A 1905-nucleotide genomic window follows, 5' to 3' on the forward strand; every position below is an offset into this window, starting at 1 on the left:
TGATTTGCTCCTGCTTTCTTCAACCTCCAGGCCCACTCAGGATGGCAAAGCAGATAGAATCTTACGTCGTTTTTTCTGTTCCTTCCACAGATGGTAGAAGCATTGTTTACAACTCCCACTGCAACACTCCATTGCTTAGTTGAACAGTAGTGAGTCATGTCCTGCAGGATCCAGTACCTTTTTTTTACTCCCTCCCCTCCCGAGACAGACTTTTGCTCTTGTTGCCCAGGCTGAGTGCAATGGCACGATCTTGGCTGACCATAACCTCTGCCTCCTGGGTTCAATCGATTCTCCTGCCTCAGCCTCCTGAGTAGTTGGGATTACAGGCATGTGCTACCACGCCTGGCTAATTTTGTATTTTCAGTAGAGATGGGGTTTCTCCATGTTGGTCAGGCTGGTCTCGAACTCCCAACCTCAGGTGATCTGCCTGCCTTGGCCTCCCAAAGTGCTGGGATTGCAGGCGTGAGCCACCGCGCCTGACCAGGATCCTGTATCTTAAAGGCCCATACTGTAAAGGTCAGCCTACCTAGGAATTCTGCCACATTTACACACGCCCCTGGCCAAAGTAATTTTTTTTTTTCCATGTAGAACAAATTATGGGCAGAAAATAAAGTTGGTTTTAGAAGTGCTGTTTGTGGCTGGAGAACTGTAAAAATCTTTTAAAGGGATAAGGGAATTAGTGGCTATTAATATAACCACTACTTCAGCCCCTGAAACACAAAATCACTGTTACATGGAAAACTGGTTATCAGGCCAGATTTATATTCATCTCTGTCTAGAGCATTTCATGTCTATATGTGTTGCTTATGTTGTCTCCAAAGTCTCTCATCTCTCTTAAAAATCACTGCAAATAAAGCAATACTGAAGACTTGAGAGAATGCACCTTAGGGGAAGGGGCTGTTTCAAGACAGAAGGCAGGAAATACCTGCCTTTTGAGTAAGATCCCGCTTTTGAGTCTTACCTATGACTTTACCAGGGCAGATTAGAAATACACATCCTCCTGCTGACCTTCTGCCTTGAATAGCTATCTTAAAAGCTGAAGTTTGAACTGACAGCATCTGCTTGACAGGTGCCAGGTTCCTCTCCGCAGGGGGAAAATCTCTATATATCTTCCGCTGCCTCAGATTCCTGTGGCCCCAAGGATCCCACTGATCCTCATTCCCCCAAACATGCTAACAAAAATCCCGTATTGTGGGTATTAAAATAACAGTTACACTGTATGCGTATTTATGTGCTCCTTTTGTCTGGTTTATTTTTCTTTTCATCATGTATAAGCTGAATCCAGCATTAGTTTCTCACATCTTCCCCAAGTGTCTCCAACAGAATTTTTATGTCCCAGCTTGTTTTAAATAGAAGTGAAATATTAAGGAAAATAGATTTAAGGGAACTTGTGCAACTTTTTTTTACACATTGTTCTCAACCATTTAATTTATTGAAAGGAGATGCTGCGACAGTTTTGATTTAGCAGCAATTATTCTCGTTTACATAGTTACGATTTTATTTGTTGTTTTGCTCTGTACTGGAAACATAAATAAAGTTTTCTACATTATTTTCAGTCATGGGTTGTGGTATAGTTTCTTTGTGTTTGTAGTAATATGCACATTGTCCTTCTAGGACCTGTCACCCCACCATGAAGAAAAGAGCCTTTTGGTTCTTTTTAACAGAAGTGATTAACAGTATGCTGAGGAGCCACTGGGCTTAAAGAACGATGTAAATAAGACCCAAATACATAGGGACCAGGCGCTGCTTTCTCATGTTCACAAAAGCAGTCCTCCACCACTGAACTCCATTCTCTGAAAGAAGAAAGAATAAATAGGCAAATGAGTGTTAAAATGAATCAATTACTTAATACTTTAACCACAGCTCTATTTTGCCTATCCTTAAAAAAGAACTTCCAGGCCAGCC

General features: G+C 41.7%; 1 protein-coding gene across 2 annotated transcripts in view; it reads right to left on the minus strand.

Annotated features, from left to right (window-relative positions):
- Window positions 1–1408: 1408 nt before the first annotated feature.
- Window positions 1409–1905, minus strand: part of EMC4 (ER membrane protein complex subunit 4) — a 4967-nt gene continuing 4470 nt past the window's right edge. For both annotated transcript variants that reach the window (XM_011989098.1, XM_011989097.1), the window contains one exon: window positions 1409–1793. In XM_011989098.1, coding sequence (XP_011844488.1) covers window positions 1699–1793 — 95 coding nt within the window. In that variant the 3' untranslated portion in view covers window positions 1409–1698. The remainder of the gene's footprint in view (window positions 1794–1905) is intronic.

Source organism: Mandrillus leucophaeus, unplaced genomic scaffold (genome assembly GCF_000951045.1).
Source record: "Mandrillus leucophaeus isolate KB7577 unplaced genomic scaffold, Mleu.le_1.0 Scaffold347, whole genome shotgun sequence".
Lineage (NCBI taxonomy): Eukaryota > Metazoa > Chordata > Mammalia > Primates > Cercopithecidae > Mandrillus > Mandrillus leucophaeus.